Here is a 15,005-nt window from a genome sequence, read left to right on the forward strand (position 1 = left end):
TTTGTCCCAAATTATTTATACTTTCTGTATTTAAGTCAATTTTAGTAGTTGCAGCATCCACTTTCACATTTATCGCGTCTGTTTTCTTGTTAAGCTGTTCCAGTGAATCATTTATGTTAATTAATGCAGCCGCTAAGGCTTCTTCTGTCGACATTCCTCTTGATTTTGAGTGTACTGATGCAAAAGCAGCAGCAGAAGAGGCAGAGGGGCCTGATGTTGAGCCTCTCCTGGATTGCTTCCAAGTCCTCCCAGACCTTAATGTTTTTTCAGCAATTGACTGGTCTGTTTTTTTCCTTTCCATTTGCCATAACACTTAAAAAATTCAAGGTCAGTCCCAGAGTCTCACAGTTCTTTATCTTGCAGCTGGAAATTCCCCTAGCCCAGCTCCTGTAAAGCAACCAGTTTCAAAGGCTTCCACTAGGGGGAAACAGTTTCTATTTATATTAATCCGTAATGTCCTCTTTTAAACACAGTTTCCAACAATCCAAAGTTAGTTTCAATTTTCAGTTACTTTTACTCCTTTTTAAAAGCAGCCGGAGACAATAGAAACAATGTATTTCTCTTATTTAGCTAGCAGTCAATGAATGTTCTAAACACTATCAATAAGCATTCCAAAAGACGTCAGTCCTGCTAGCAGCCCGTTTCCAGAGTCAGAGCGGCAGTATTTTAGCTCTCTTCGCTCTCTCCTGCAGGCATACTCAATCCACAACTTTCACCCCTCTTCTCCTGCCTCCAAGGGGGGGGGTTAATGTTATTTACCAGTGGAAATTTAGTCCTTTACAGTAGGCTTTCCAAGACTTCAGCTTGCAGCCTCATTGCTTCAGTCTATTTACAAAAGGGGAAGGCGGACTTCCTGTATTGAACCTCCCCGTTACAATGCCAAATCAAACTTTTTAAAAATCCAATTCTCCCGCTTCAGCTCTACTCACGGGTAATTACTTTAAGATCAAATTGTCCACAGGAAAAAGTCAGCGCTCTCCGGCAACAGCTATGCGGCTTCGCTCCGTGGAAGAAGCAGACGATTCGAAGCACCGCGCCGCTCACCCCACGTCGCTCCGGACCCCCGAAACCGGGTTTCCCCGCGAGTAGGGGAGGCGCAAAAGGTGCCCGCCGAATCCCACGCTCACAGGCTTCTCCCGCCTGTGATTTTTTACGGGTCTCCGCCTTCGCCGTGGCGGCCAGACCCAGATTCCCACGGGGCAAATTCCTCCCAATCAGAGGAATTCCGCCATTACCGGAGGCACCAACCCGGAAGTCCCTCACCAGAATTCATTCAGATTCTTCATGCAAATACACAAACATCTATGTATATATACCCCAAATTGACAGATGTAACAATGTGCTTTATTGCACAGCACCACAGGAGTTATATTTATAGCAATTACATTAATACTAAACAGGGTAACAACAAACACTTTTAATGTATAAATAGTAGAAAGGATTAATAACTTTTTCTTTCTTTTTTACAGTTATAATACTGCTTTGGAATGTGCTTTCAAAGAAAAAGTGCAACCCTAAGCATGCTGATTCAGAAGCCACTCCCACTGCATTCAATAGGATTTACACCTGTGTAAAATGTTCAAAGGACTGCAGCCAAAAGCAAATTATGAGCAAGGAAAGCTTCTTTGCCGTTCCTAAACTGTATCAGTTATTTGTAGACTTTTCTAAAACACTAAAGCAAATAAAGTGATAAATACTGTGACAAACAGAACTTAAAATGTTTTTGTTTCATATTGCACAAGACAGGGCTTCTTTTCTCATTAAACCCTCCAAAAAGGTTAATTTTTCTCATAACATCTGTTCATTTGTAATGACAGGCATGAAACAAAGACATGAAAAGAGTACAAAGAGCAGACCACGATTCATTATATGTCTTGACCAGAGTAGTCTTTACCATCCCATCGGTAATTGCAGAAGACAAGTGGATGAACCCATTCATTAATAATAATAAAAAGCAATACTTCGGCTTAAAAGAATTGTACTCACCTTTTCACATTCATCTGCTCTTTTAGTTTGCTGTACATCTCCAGTACTGTGTAAAACGAAGATATTAAAATACATAAATCCTACTACAAAAAAGTGCAAAGGTTCCTAAATACATATATGTCCTCCAGTTCTATATGCAAATGCACACTTGTCTCATGGATGTTTTACAATGAGAGGATGAAATAATATGGGGTGGGGGTGGGGGTGGGGGGAGGGATGTAAGGCAATGGAATGAATGGTGAAGGGGGAGGGGGAGTCCATGAACAATCAGAAAAGTTAAATCAAACAGTAAGTTCAAACCAACATCAACACAAGCTTAACCTTCTTCTTTTTTAAGTTAAGCCATTGGAGGTACTCTAGGATCCATCACAAGCTACGGGGAGCAGCACTCTGTATGCCAACAGTACCACCTACTGTAATCCTTGCAAGTTACAGGGCACACACAGGACAAAAGAAGGTCATTGCCTTCTACCAGAACAGCTCTTAATAAGCAGCACACTACGTGGGACAACACTGACATATTCAGCACGGCAACGTGCAAGGGTTCGGCAGCTAAAATATCCACAAACAGTGATTCAGGACAAGGGAGGTGGTATTTATTTTAGCTTGCCCTAAAGCCTTTGCTGGTACTTATTTCCAATATCCCACCCATTTTCAGCTGCAATTGTATGATGGCACTGTATTTTAATTCATGAACTATATATATTTTTTACTTTGTTCATGGCCTCAAAGCTGTTGCAAAAATAAACAAAGCTGTTGCAAAAATAAACAATTTAAAATAGCTTCAGATTTCAGCTATTTTTATTTATATACCACTTAATGCCAAAAATAAACCTCTAAGCAGCTTACAAAATATAAAAGAAGCACGCAAATGTGAAAAATCCTGAAAACATGAAAACAAACATCCATCATTAAAACATGCAATAAAGCAGTCCCATTAAAACACAGCAATTAAAAACAGGAGACTTGGGTCAAGAGGTCAAGGGAATGCCTGTGTAAATAGAGGTCAAATGACATTGCAACAGCATGACAACATTATATATGCATTAAGCCATTATCATTAGCTTCATCCATAAACTTTCACCAATAGCCTGGATATCAAACGGGAGCAGAGCTAAGTAAGCTACATCTCAGCTGAAATGTTCCACCGAGGACCACAATGACGATAATTCCTTTTTAAAAATAAATAAACGACAACACATGGAGGTAATTTTAAACTAACCGTACTGAAATGCACATCCTTCTAATTTTGCCAAGTGCTGCTTAAGTACTGCACATGATTTGTAACTCACCCGGAAGACACAACTGCAGCTTCTCAACCACTGTTGTAATATTCCTCTGCTGGAGTCTACTGTGGATGATTTCTTCCGTCTCAGCAATCACCTTGGATATTTCCAAACATACCACAGTTAAATTGCGCACCTACGGTGTTTCCTGCAAGTATCCATTAAGCACATAGGAAGCGCCATTTTCTCACCTCTCTCCCAGCATCTTGAAGCCTTCGGTTGGTATCAGTAACTTGGACCTTAAAAATAATTTCACCTTTGTTAGACAAATATGCACATATTGCCCTGATGCATCCGCTCACCCTTGTAATCAGATCATGCTTCATGAGAAACATAGAACAAAGAAATGTAAATCCAAATTAACTCTACAGCTTGAACTTGAACTTTTGATCACCAAGGGTTTTTGTTAACTTCAATTAGTTATGACAGTTCTTTCTAACAGATTCTGTGGCAAACTTCTCAAATTTACTTGGGATTTTTGAACTTTTTTTGTTTCTGTAGGTCTGTCAAACAATTCAAATCATTGACCCAATTGACCACTGGTCCCTTTTTGATAACCTCAATGAGCTCTATGTTCCATTCATTGTCTGCAAGAAATGGTGATTGCATTTTACGGTAATTAAACATTCATACTTTGCTGAATGCAAACACTGGGTGGTTGATTAACATCAAACGTGGAAATCTCCAAGCCACAGCAACATTTTAATGCCGCAGGTGCAGGCAGTGTTCGACCTCAGACTTTCCCACATATTAAGTGACTCATTAGGTCATCATAATAAGGGAGCACATTCTAGTTTATTAAAAAACTCATTAATTTCTGAACAAAGATGCTCAATGACCTCATTGATGTTGTATTTGGTCTCTTGTTATCTGAATATCCTTTATATAATGCTGTTCTAATCATAACCTCTGGTGAACTATGCTCATTCTGTCTGGTGTGCATATTTTTCTTGCAAATGTGTAAAGAGAGCTAAAGGGACTAGTTATACCATTTACTTCGGAGGAAATCTCACAACATCTTTCTAAAGAATCCCAACAATTCCAGCTGCCCTTTGAGAGAGCAGAGAAGCATTTGCTTGAGAAAGGAGAAAGCCTGCTAAATTTTGGGTACTTGTTAAAAAAATAGATTAAACTTCCTAAAATATTTACATCCACAATCTTGCTATGGAACTACATTATTCTGTCTTCACCACTGTGATATTTACACCAATTAAAATGTTCCAGGCACAGAAATGTATCAGTATATTCGAAAAAGGAATGTGTGATTATGAAGAATATTTTTTTCACTACTTTGCAGTAATTGTAATCATAACTAACACCTTACCTTGAGTTTTTCTGCATCAGCCCTTACTTTAAGAAGTTCTGTAATAGCATCTACAAAGCCTTGGTGGTGAAAATTGCACATCTTTTCAATCTCCTTGTCATGGTTACGTATACATCCATCTAGCTTTTCCATAAACTTTTGGTGTGCATTTGGTTGATCATCATATACAGACCTGTCAAGTATATATAAATAATTACATCTGAGTTAGCAATTAGCAGGCTTTTAGAATTTTACTAATAACAGTAACTTTTCCAAATTTGTTTTTAAAATTAATAATCCAATATTACACATGAATTAATAAATTTGCCACTTAATTCAGTTATCAATACTGTCAAAATTGCCTTTGGGAAGTGAAACACATAACCCAAGGCTCGAAGAATAAACTAAGACTTAATTTCATTAAGTCAGGTATTCAGCCAATCAAATCTCAGCTCTATTATTCATACCTTAGTGCTCTTCTCTTAGCATGCCAAACAACAAACATCTCCTAAATAGCCATTTATTAAAATAGATGAATTGCTGCTATATAAAATGTATGGCCTTCAACTATGCTAGATCATATTTCATCATTTTGCATGCCACTAGGCAAATACAGTTCAAAATCAGCTTGCACAATCAGCCCCCTAGCGGAGAATGAATGCGAACTGCTCAGTCTCTAAAAGTTCAAAAATTGGGTCCATTGTACTGCCTCACTCCTTCCAGGAAAGCCCGCCTAGACAAACAGAAGTAAAATAACATAAATAATATAGGGCAATACCAATTTTTAGCACAGACATGCTCAAAACCCAGATATCAGATTCATCATCACTTTCTTAGATGTTCTTATTTTACAACACTCTCTTTTCTACCCATTAAAAGGTACACATGGCTTATGGAATTTATATGTATATTTTTAATTGCATCAAAATGGAGCATTAACCACAGTGATTCCATTAGGCTGTAACCAAAGCTGTCTGAGCTAGAGTGAACATGGATTCTGCTTCCAGAGTGGGGCTTCACCTTCCTCTCTTCAGTCCCCATGGCTCCCTGGCATACCCTCAAAATCTGCTTTGGCAATTTGAGGGACCTTCCAGTGAAGATTTTGGGGGTCCAGAGCAGATTTTGGGATGAGCTTTTACTCCAGTTATGTACGTATAAAGACCCAGATGGGAGTCAGCCGGTGCCCATGGAGACTAGTAGAACGGAAGGCATGAAATAGCAGAGCAAACTAATTCTTGCTTTGTTCACATCCTCCACCCTGCTCATAGACCGATAGAATTTTAGAGTTGGAAAAGACCCTGAGGATCATCTGGTCCAACCCCCCGAAATGCAGGAATATGCAGCTGTCCCATTCAGGGATCAAACCTGCAACCTTGGGGTTGGTAAGCACCACGTTCGAACCAATGCTGAGCTCTAGAAAAGCAACACTGAGACTAAGGAGGTGGACAGGGTGGAAGTAAGGTTAGTCAGGTGGGAGGTGGCCTGCTGAAGACTGAATTTGGTGGGGTAGGAGAGTCTCCGTTGCCCCCTAATATCTCAATAGACCTTCCTGTTAAAATAAAGGTAAAGGTACCCATGACCGTTAAGTCCAGTCGCAGACGACTCTGGGGTTGTGGGGCTCATATCGCTCTATAGGCCAAGGGAGCCAGCGTTTGTCCACAGATAGCTTCTGGGTCATGTGGCCAGCATGACTAAGCCGCTTCTGGTGAACCAGAGCAGCGCATGGAAACGCCGTTTACCTTCCCGCTGGAGCAGTACCTATCTACTTGCACTTTGACATGCTTCCAAACTGTTAGGTGGGCAAGAGCAGGGACTGAGCAACAGGAGCTCACCCTATTGCGGGGATTCGAACCGCCAACCTTCTGATCAGCAAGTCCTAGGCTCTGTGGTTTAGACCACAATGCCACCCACGTCCCTTCCTCTCAAGATACCAGACACATTTTCCCCTTTGCACCAGCAACAATGACTCAGGGAGTCTTGCCCGGCGTTTGCTGTTCGCATCAGTTTCTAAATGTCTCTGGGTAAATGCATATACACAAGCATATACAAGCTTATAAATGGCATTGACTCTGCTGCTGAGCAGAGCAGGGAAATCAACCAAGTGAGACTGGAAAAAACACTCTCACTCACAAGCCAATGTGTCTGTTGGCAGAGGGAAGCAGAACATATGCAGGAAGGGCATTGGTGGAAGAACAAAAGAGGAATGGAAGTGTGGCCGAGGAGCATGGGAAATGAGAACAAGCAGAGATTGGCAGACACGGGAAATTCAAGTCACTGGAAGCCACTGGAAGCCAAAACACAGTAAGAGGCAAAACAACGCCAAACAATTACAGCTGCTGTCATGGGAGGTTTAGAGGATGCACCAGTCAGAGAAGTAGGGGGGTAAACATTCCTTGTCTTCTCTGAAATAGAACAGGAAAAGATACAGGAAACTCACAACTCTACCCAAATACAATCAAGCCCACTGTCACCCAGTGACCGAACAATATAACACCACTATCCACAGTTAATGTTTAATGAAATGCAAGCTACTGTATTGCCCTCCAGATGTTTAGGACCACAACTTCCATCATCCCTTACCATTGCCAGGCCAGCTAGGGCTGATGGGAGTTGTAGTTCAACACATCTAGAGTGTGCCAGGTTGGCGATCTCTGGTTAAGAGGAGCCAGCTTCAAAATGTGGTACAGGTATATGGTTCGTTTTAAACTAACAGTGGTTAATGTTAAACAAAATTTGCTGGTGCAGGGAACACAGGAAGTGATGGTTAGTGAAAACTGAGAGCCATACAGGAAAATAGAGGGATTCTGGAGAGGAGACTAGATTCACTCACATCAAGCTAAACCATGGTTTGCCATAACATTATGCATCCATAAATGACTTTGGCCCCAAATATCTGAAAGATTGCCTCCTTCCCTACAGACCCTTTCCAGTATTAAGATCCACAGAATAGTTTCTCTTGGTAGTTCCACTGCGCTCAGAGGTTCAGGGTGGGGGGGGGGCAGGAGAAGGCATCCTTCTGTGGGGAATTCCCTCCCCACAGAGGTGTGTCTGGCTTACATTACATAGTTTCTGCCATATACTAAAGATGAAAACGAAGACCACCACAGTCAACCACAAATGAATGAATAACCACACCATACGCCAACCCCAACCTCTCTCACCACCAAAGGAACACAAGTGAACAACGAAGAACCTGCACAAGCAACGCTGACACCAAACCCTACATATAATAAGTAAAATAGAAACATCGCCACCCGACCTCATCCCCACCCATCTTTATAATAAAATAATAATAATAATAATAATAATAATAATAATAATAAATTTTATTTATATCCCACCCTCCCCAACCGAAGCCGGGCTCAGAGCAGCTTTCCCCCCCCTCCACCCCTTTCCCTCTTTTCTTCCTAGTGTCTCAACAAATGAAACTGATTTGTAAAAAATGTTACATGGGGGGGGGATACGAGAGAGAGAGATTGCACACACTTTTGTAAATCAAGAAAATATTTTAAATAAATAAATAAATGATACACCCCTGGCCTTTGACACATAAGGCCTTCTCTGTAGTCATGCCCACCCTGTGGAACACATTCCCATCAGATGTAAGGAGATAAACAACTATCTGACTTTTAGAAGACATCTGAAGGCAGCCTTGTTTCGGGAAGTTTTTTATGTCTGGTGTCTTACTGTGTTTCTTATTTATTGGAAACTGCCCAGAGTTGCTGGGGCAAACCAGTCAGATGGGTGGTGTGCACATCTATCTATCTATCTATCTATCTATCTATCTATCTATCTATATCTAGCTATCATTTTCAGGACCCACTCTATTCCTATGTCTGTAATTCATTAACTGTTCCTAATACTGAATTTTAATTTGTAGAAACCAGCCCTGGAACCTCATGGTGACGGGTGGGTAATAAATTGAAAATAATAATAATAATAATATTGTAGATACTTATCTATAGAGGAATAATCAATTATGGAAACTAAGGGGGAAATATAAAACAGAGAAATCAACAGTGATTTACAGCAAAGGGAAGGCCAGCCAGAAAATTATCGGAAATACATACTAATAAAACTGATACAGCCTCCTGAATACAATTACTTAAACCAGTTGTTTGTGATCCTTACCTATATGTGTCCTTACAATGCACCCCACCTTTCTCAAAGCATTATTGGCCCCATTTTGCAGGCAGAACACCAACACAGAAAAAGAAAAAGAAAAGAAAATGGGTTCCTGATAGCAAAAAGAAAAGTGAAAATCCACCATTTATAAACTGCAGGAGATTGTAGTTTTATACTGTATTATGAAGGTCCTCCAAGTTTTCATTATAGATGTAATGTGTTGTCTCAAGGCATCCTGTCTTTCCAAAAAGATCATAATACAGTATACAATGTATAAAAGTGCCCACCCTTTCACAGGCCATTTGCTGTTCAATATGAAGGTAGTACAGAATAAAGCAATCAACTGTCCATAGCCGTTTTGTGCTACACATGGAAATAGCACCATCTTGTGGGAGTTATAATACATGATTTCTTGCAGTGTCTCATGAAACAAGAGAACCTTTTGCCTATCAGCACACACATTTGTATTGTCTCAAACTCTGTGATCCAAGGGAAATATGAAACAATATTTAATGGGTATGAGTAAACACAAATTAGAAATTATATTTTCTTTAGTGAAAGAAGAAGCAAGAAGTTCACTAAACACTACCGCTGTTCACCCTCCAGTCACTTAGAAGAATAAAGGGGTTTCTTAAAAGTCTGGTTCATGTTGGGCTCATTTTAATGCACTCTGCATATCTTGTGTGCTGTTGGCAAGGAGGCTTTTTTAAAAAAATCTTAAATTAAAATGAATTGTTGTGCATTACCCCATTCATAGCACACACAAGCTGTTGAAGTTACATATGATCAGTCTTAACATTAAACTGCTGACCCATTTTCCTTTTCACATGTTTTAAAACTCTTGTTAGGCAGTTTACTTATACACAACCTTTGTTTATACTTCTTTCTGTTGCCCATCTAAACCTACTATGCAGTGATTTCTGAACAATGCCAAATCTTCTTTTCTGCTCCTTTTCCATTTGAATTAACAGATAATGCAGAGAAGAACCCATATTCTTTATGAATTTACCATTTCCTCCAAGCCTGTACTCCTGAGAAAAGAAAGACTTGCAGCATTTCAAATTCATAGGATTTGTTGTCTTTTCATCCAAATACTTCATTACCTATCCGTGAAAAATTCTGCTGATAAGAAAGCCCCACAATAGTAGGATTTCATGCAGTACAGTGGTACCTCGGGTTACATACGCTTCAGGTTACATGAGCTTCAGGTTACAGACTCCGCTAACCCAGAAATAGTACCTCGGGTTAAGAACTTTGTTTCAGGATGAGAACAGAAATTGTGCTCTGGCAGCGCAGCAGCAGCAGCGGGAGGCCCCATTACCTAAAGTGGTGCTTCATGTTAAGAACAGTTTCAGGTTAAGAACGGACCTCCAGAACGAATTAAGTTTGTAACCAGAGGTACCACTGTACTATGCTTTTGTTTTATTATTCACTGAAGTTCATCAATATCATGTGAACACTGGGGGGCAGCACTCCTTCACACAAGGTGTGGCTTACTGAATAAAATGAATCAGCAACACTTAAGGGAACATATAAGCTGCTTTATACCATTGGTCTGCCTAGCTCAGGGTTGAGTGACTGGCAGCAGCTACCATTTGTTTCAGTCACGACTCTTTCCCAGCCCTATGTGGAAATGCCAGGGATTAACAAGATCTTGATTGGGATACTACAGATGCACATTAGGCCAGATTATGGGATAAAGCACCATAATCAGGGGTACAAGAAAATTCTCCGAAAAGTTATTCATCATTGGCACATGTACTCTTGTTTATTTATTAATTTATTAAATAAAATAACTCAATCAGAAGATGCGAAATGTTGGCAAATGCAGGGATTTGGGATCTCACTTTCACACAGTGATGGACCTCTCCTTAAACAGATTCTGGGCAACTTTTTGGTTTTTTTAAGGCGACTGAACAAATCATTCTGCTGGACCCAAAGCTCAATCTCATCTCAATCCACAACTAGACAAGGAGATGGTCACATAAAAACCCCAATTACATAAAAATCCCTCTTGACAGAAGCCGAACGTTTACCATCACTAAACACTTGAGGTCTTTAAAAGCTGACTTAATGGGAGTAAACTGGGAGCATACCAGAACACAAATAATTGTGGCCTGGCTATCCCAGTCCACAGACAGATGGAGCTAGTAAAGCCAACTGGTAAAGGTGAAGGTGAAGGACCCCTGAATGGTTAAGTCCAGTAAAGACGACTATGGGGTTGTGGCACACATCTTGCTTTCAGGCCAAGGGAGCCAGCGTTTGTCCACAGACAACTTTCTGGGTTGTGTGGCCAGCACAACTAAACCACTTCTGGTGCAATGGAACACCGTGGAGGAAGCCAAAGTGCATGGGAACGCTGTTTACCTTTCCGCCGCAACAGTACCTATTTATCTACTTGCACTGGTATGCTTTCAAACTGCTAGGTTGGCAGGAGCTGGGACAGTGCAACGGGAGCTCACTTCGTTGCGGGTATTCAAACCACCGACCTTCCAATTGGCAAGCCCAAGAAGGTCAGTGGTTTAGACCACAACACCACCCGCGTCACAAGGGCATGGGCACTCACATCACCAAGGCCACCTGGGCCTCCATACGCAAAGCTAGATCCAGGATATGCTCCTGCTCTTTCAGAGCAGTGCAACTTAGTCAAGAAGAGGACATCTTCCCAGTTCTTGAACATGAGAACAGCCACCCCATCACCTCCTTCTTGTCAGACTGAGCCTCAGGTTATTGGCCCTCATCCAGCCCATCACTGCATAAGTTAAGCACCTGCATAGCCTCACCAGATTCAAACTGAGAGATACTGGGCCTCATCAGCATCCTAATGATGCTGTGTCCTGAATCCCTGGATGATTACTCCTAGTAGGTAAAGGTAAAGGGACCCCTGACCATTAGGTCCAGTCGCAGATGACTCTGGGGTTGCGGCACTCATTTCACTTTACTGGCCAAGGGAGTCGGCGTTTGTCCGCAGACAGCTTCCGGGTCATGTGGCCAGCATGACTAAGCCGCTTCTGGGGAACCAGAGCAGCGCATGGAAATGCTGTTTACCTTCCTGCCAGAGTGGTACCTATTTATCTACTTGCACGTTGATGTGCTTTCAAACTGCTAGGTGGGCAGGGGCAGGGACCGAGTAAAGGAAGCTCACTCCGTCGTGGGGATTCGAACTGCCAACCTTCTGATTGGCAAGTCCCAGGCTCTGTGGTTTAGACCACGGTGCCACCCGCGTACCTAGTAGGTACATATAGATATTAAACAACATGAGTAACAGGACCCCACAGCATAAAAGCCAAGGGGTCAAGCAGGAGTTCGGTAGCAGCCCTGATGAACAACCCTACCTCCATGCCTATCCTCAGGGCTGCTAACAAACTTTTGTTTGTTCTAACTACCAAATTCCCAACGTTGATCCAGCCTCCTCATATATACAACCAGTCTCTGCTGAAACACAGAAACAAAAGTAACAAAAGCTTATCAAAATGTGGTTCTAGTTCCATGCCTGTCTAACAAAACTGCTATTAGACCGTAACCTTGAATTGTGCATGCAAGGGGAAGTTTTCAAATATTCAAACAAAGCTCACTGGACCCTGAAACACACACACAAGATACTGCATTTCAAATTGGATGCTGTCCAAACCATAATTAGCATAACCCAAATGTGACAGTACAAAAAACAAAAACAACATTACATTATTGCAGCAATTTCTCAGGAAGCCTTGCCACAGTTTCTGCTCTAACAACCTACCAACATACATTTGTGACTAATCACCAACTCCTGATGCTAATTTTTCCTGTATTTCATGTAGCTTTCTGAACACACACCCTTAAAATCTTTCCTAAAATGGTGCCCAGGTGCTTCCTGCAATTCAACAACCGATTTAATATGGTCATATTCTCAATCCCTAAACAGACTTTCTACTTGCAGGCATTATCTCTTCCATCCTTGTTAAAAAATAAGTCACTGCTCTACTTAGAAGATTACAACATGCCTAAAGAATGGAATCTGCTTAAATTTTGCAAACAGGGGAAGATAATTTATTAATCTTAGTTCTGCCTGATTTGGCACGTTTTCCTGTATGTGCAGTTTCTGTGAATTGTTCTCACTAATAGTATCCTGTTTCTATGAGCAGGAAAGGGCTGAGTACAGTTTGTTAGTTAACATTGCTTCCTATAACCAGGGTCAATATTCTGTAGTAGTGACACTACAGCAGTTATTGTTCAGTCTGGATAAGCATGTATCACACTGATGGCTGTTAATGGACATCCTTTGTAGTGAAATGTCAACGGATAATCAGTAAACCCAGATTTGCAATGGACTTCCTTCTTCCTGTTTTTACAGCGCAAAGCAAGGAGATGCCTCTTCCTGCAAAGCTTTTGTGCTACTTACCAATTTTATACAATAAGCCTTCCCAGTAATAAGCAAGTTTGCCATTTTGTAACAGAACAAGACATTGAAGCCCACATTCTGTTTGCAAAGATTCCCTTCAACTGATTGCATCCAACATGAATCCTACTCATCGAGTAAATCCACTAAAATGAATGAACCTGAATTTATCATGTCCATTCATATCAGTGGGTTTGCTCTGAATCAGATTAATGTTGGTTACATCCCAAATGCAGCGCCACCTTTGCAGCAAGTTATTAAACTATTCCATTAACGGGAAAGCTGTTTACAAATTTAAGTGTTTGCTTTAAAATATTCACAAATCTTAATTCCTCTTGTCACCACCCTTTCAACTTAACCCCTGTAAGAAATCAAGCCAGACAGAGAACACCCAAACACACCTAGCAATGTTGTGCTTAATGCTTAAGCTCCTCTTGATATGTCGATAAAAAATGAACAAGAAGTTTACGAATGGGAAACTGGTAGAATAGGTTCGGACATATACTACCAGAAAAATATCTGAAAATTGGCCTTGATTCTACACTAAAAGATCTACATTGGCTCCCAGTATGTTTCTGAGTACAGATCAAAGTGTTGGCGTTGACCTTTAAAGTCCTAAATGGCCTTAAAGCCCTGTATACCTGAAGGAGCATCCCCATCGTTCAGCCCGGACACTGCGATCTAGCTGCGAAGGCCTTCTGGCAGTTCCCTCACTGCGAGAAGTGAAGTTACAGGGAACCAGGCAGAGGGCCTTCTCAGTAGTGGCACCTGCCCTGTGGAGCACCCTCCGATCAGACATCGAAGACATAAACAATTATACTACTACTCAAGTGATTGGTCTCACTATTTCTGTTATCTCAACCTTGCAATGAATAGTAAGATTCACAAGAAACAGATAGGGTATTAATCTGTAATTTATGCTGTGACAACTAAGCTCATGCTCTTTTCTGGGCACAATGATGCAAACGCCGCAGATCAATACTTGAATAGTGACAGCACGGAAATCTTTCCAGCAAATGCAGTCACAGGATCCAGTAACATTCCTGAATGGGCCTGGAAGCATACCCATTTCCACATAATTTACTTTCAACACAGAAACCCCAACACAAAGCAAGTTCCCATAACTTACACATTCACTTCTTACAGCAACCTCTTTTGGTGGCTTATCTTACAGTGCCATTTCTTTACCGGCTTCCTACATGAAAACAAGCTTCCATGATATCATCGTTCAGGCATTAAGAGCAATATTACTTCCTAGCACGCTTCTGCAAAATGGACATTTTCCATTAGCATCCAGCAAGTAATACAGCAAGAAGAAAAAAAGTGGACCTTAGGCCATTTAGCCTGCCCAGCTCTCTTTTGGCACAAGCCAGTAAACAAAAAGACGAAGCTTTGAGAAAGGATGTATAGCAGGAACAGAGCTGTGTCAGGAACAAAGCAGTCAGTGTGCCCATTTGAGTCCTGCAGAACAGCCACTGCCTGCTACCCATTAGCGGCCCAGATTTCTACTTGTTTTATTTTAAAGCAAGCAATGAGATTTCAGTGCATCTTCTCCACCTGCCGCATGAGTGGGTTGGCCCCTGCAAGGAAGAGACACAGACCCCATTCCCACCTCGAGTCCTCTGATACACACAGAGGACTTGTTATCTATGTTTGGGAGCAGCCAGAAGCAGGAAGAGACTATCGCTAACTACCCCTAAAGAACAATAAGAAAACAGTCCTTCTCCTTCTATGAGTCCTTTGGATTCCACAGAAGAGAAATGCTTTTGTGCCATGCTTTGGAGCACCTGAAAGTGGCCAATGAGACATTTGCTGTCTTAATTGTTTCATGAAATGAGAGGTTGACTAACCTAGCTCAACCCTAGTGCTGGAGGTGAAAGGAACCACTGAAGGGGAAAGATAAATGGCTTCACCAACAATGAACATG

General features: G+C 41.3%; 1 protein-coding gene across 14 annotated transcripts in view; it reads right to left on the reverse strand.

Annotated features, from left to right (window-relative positions):
• Positions 1 to 15,005, reverse strand: part of EXOC6 (exocyst complex component 6) — a gene marked incomplete at its 3' end in the record, with an annotated part of 98,324 nt that overhangs the window by 70,955 nt on the left and 12,364 nt on the right. For all 14 annotated transcript variants that reach the window (XM_081863211.1, XM_081863214.1, XM_081863208.1 and 11 more), the window contains exons 2-5: positions 4,597 to 4,768; positions 3,464 to 3,511; positions 3,279 to 3,369; positions 1,987 to 2,032 (exon numbers count right to left, since the gene is read on the reverse strand). In XM_081863211.1, the coding sequence (XP_081719337.1) occupies positions 1,987 to 2,032; positions 3,279 to 3,369; positions 3,464 to 3,511; positions 4,597 to 4,768 (357 nt within the window). The remainder of the gene's footprint in view (positions 1 to 1,986; positions 2,033 to 3,278; positions 3,370 to 3,463; positions 3,512 to 4,596; positions 4,769 to 15,005) is intronic.

The sequence above is a fragment of the Podarcis erhardii genome, assembly GCF_964252035.2.
Source record: "Podarcis erhardii genome assembly, chromosome: 5".
NCBI classification, from domain to species: domain Eukaryota; kingdom Metazoa; phylum Chordata; class Lepidosauria; order Squamata; family Lacertidae; genus Podarcis; species Podarcis erhardii.